Raw genomic sequence first — 1161 nt, forward strand, 5'->3', positions numbered from 1 at the left:
GTATTGTGTGCTGTGTGTGTATTGTGTGTTGTGTGTTGTGTATTGTGTGTGTTGTGTGTTGTGTATTGTGAGTTGTGTACTGTGTGTATTGTGAGTTGTGTATTGTGTGTGTTGTGTGTTGTGTGTTGTGTGTTGTGTGCTGTGTGTTGTGTATTGTGTGTTGTGTGTTGTGTGCTGTGTGTTGTGTATTGTGTGTTGTGTATTGTGTGTTGTGTATTGTGTGTTGTGTATTGTGTGTTGTGTGTTGTGTGTTGTGTGTTGTGTGTCTCACTCTCGGTGACGTGTGTAGTCCTCGGCTCCTCGATGAAGAACAGGTTTTCCAGTTTCTTGGCCGGTGCGGCCGCCGGCGTCTCAGCTGGAGCCGGAGCCGCTTTCTCTGAAACAACAACCACAACAACCCCATCACCCTCGGCTCAGGTGGGACAGGCGGTCAGACCCTCCTCTGCAGAGCTGAGGAGGAAGGTCCACACCTCCCCAAACCAACCGCACCTTAAATCCACCAAACGAGGTAGATGTGAATCCGCCATGCACATCAACCGGTGGTCGAGGTGTAAAAAGGTTCTGTATCTTTTCACTGTTTTTGGTACCTTGGACGGTATCAAAAACGGTACCTTGGACGATACCTGGGACGGGACCTTGGACGGTACCGTTTTTGGTACCTTGGACGGTACCTTGGACGATACCTGGGACGGGACCTTGGACGGTGACCTTGGCTTTGCAGAACTCACCGGTTTTGGTAGCTTGGACGTTGACCTTTGCCTTGCAGAACTCACCGGTTTTGGTACCTTGGACGGTGACCTTGGCCTTGCAGAACTCGGTGCCGGCGTCGTTGGTGGCCTTGCAGAGGTAATCGCCGGCGTCGTGGCTCGAGGCCGAGCCGATCTCCAGACAGGCCGTCCCGTCAGAGAAGCTGATCCTGGTGCTGCCGGCCGGCATCAGATCCTTCCGGTCCTTCATCCACTGGATCTTCAGGGGCGGGGAGCCGCACACGTGGCACCGCAGGCTCAGCTTGTCGCCCTCGGCAACCGTCAGCGGCTTCAGAGGGACGTCGAACACGGGAGGCTTCTTGGACTCTGCCGGAGAGACGAGGCACGTTTTATTTCCATTTTTGGGGATTTTAGGCCTTTGTTTTTTATAGGACAGCTGAAGAAATGAAAGGGG

At 53.3% G+C, this 1161-nt stretch overlaps 1 protein-coding gene across 1 annotated transcript in view; it reads left to right on the top strand.

Annotated features, from left to right (window-relative positions):
- The window catches only part of LOC117953076 (titin-like), a 225219-nt gene that overhangs the window by 72224 nt on the left and 151834 nt on the right, over positions 1 to 1161 (top strand). Inside the window, 1 exon segment of the mRNA XM_034885791.1 lies at positions 290 to 1027. Coding sequence (XP_034741682.1) covers positions 290 to 1027 — 738 coding nt within the window.

Source organism: Etheostoma cragini, chromosome 11 (assembly GCF_013103735.1).
Source record: "Etheostoma cragini isolate CJK2018 chromosome 11, CSU_Ecrag_1.0, whole genome shotgun sequence".
NCBI lineage: Eukaryota > Metazoa > Chordata > Actinopteri > Perciformes > Percidae > Etheostoma > Etheostoma cragini.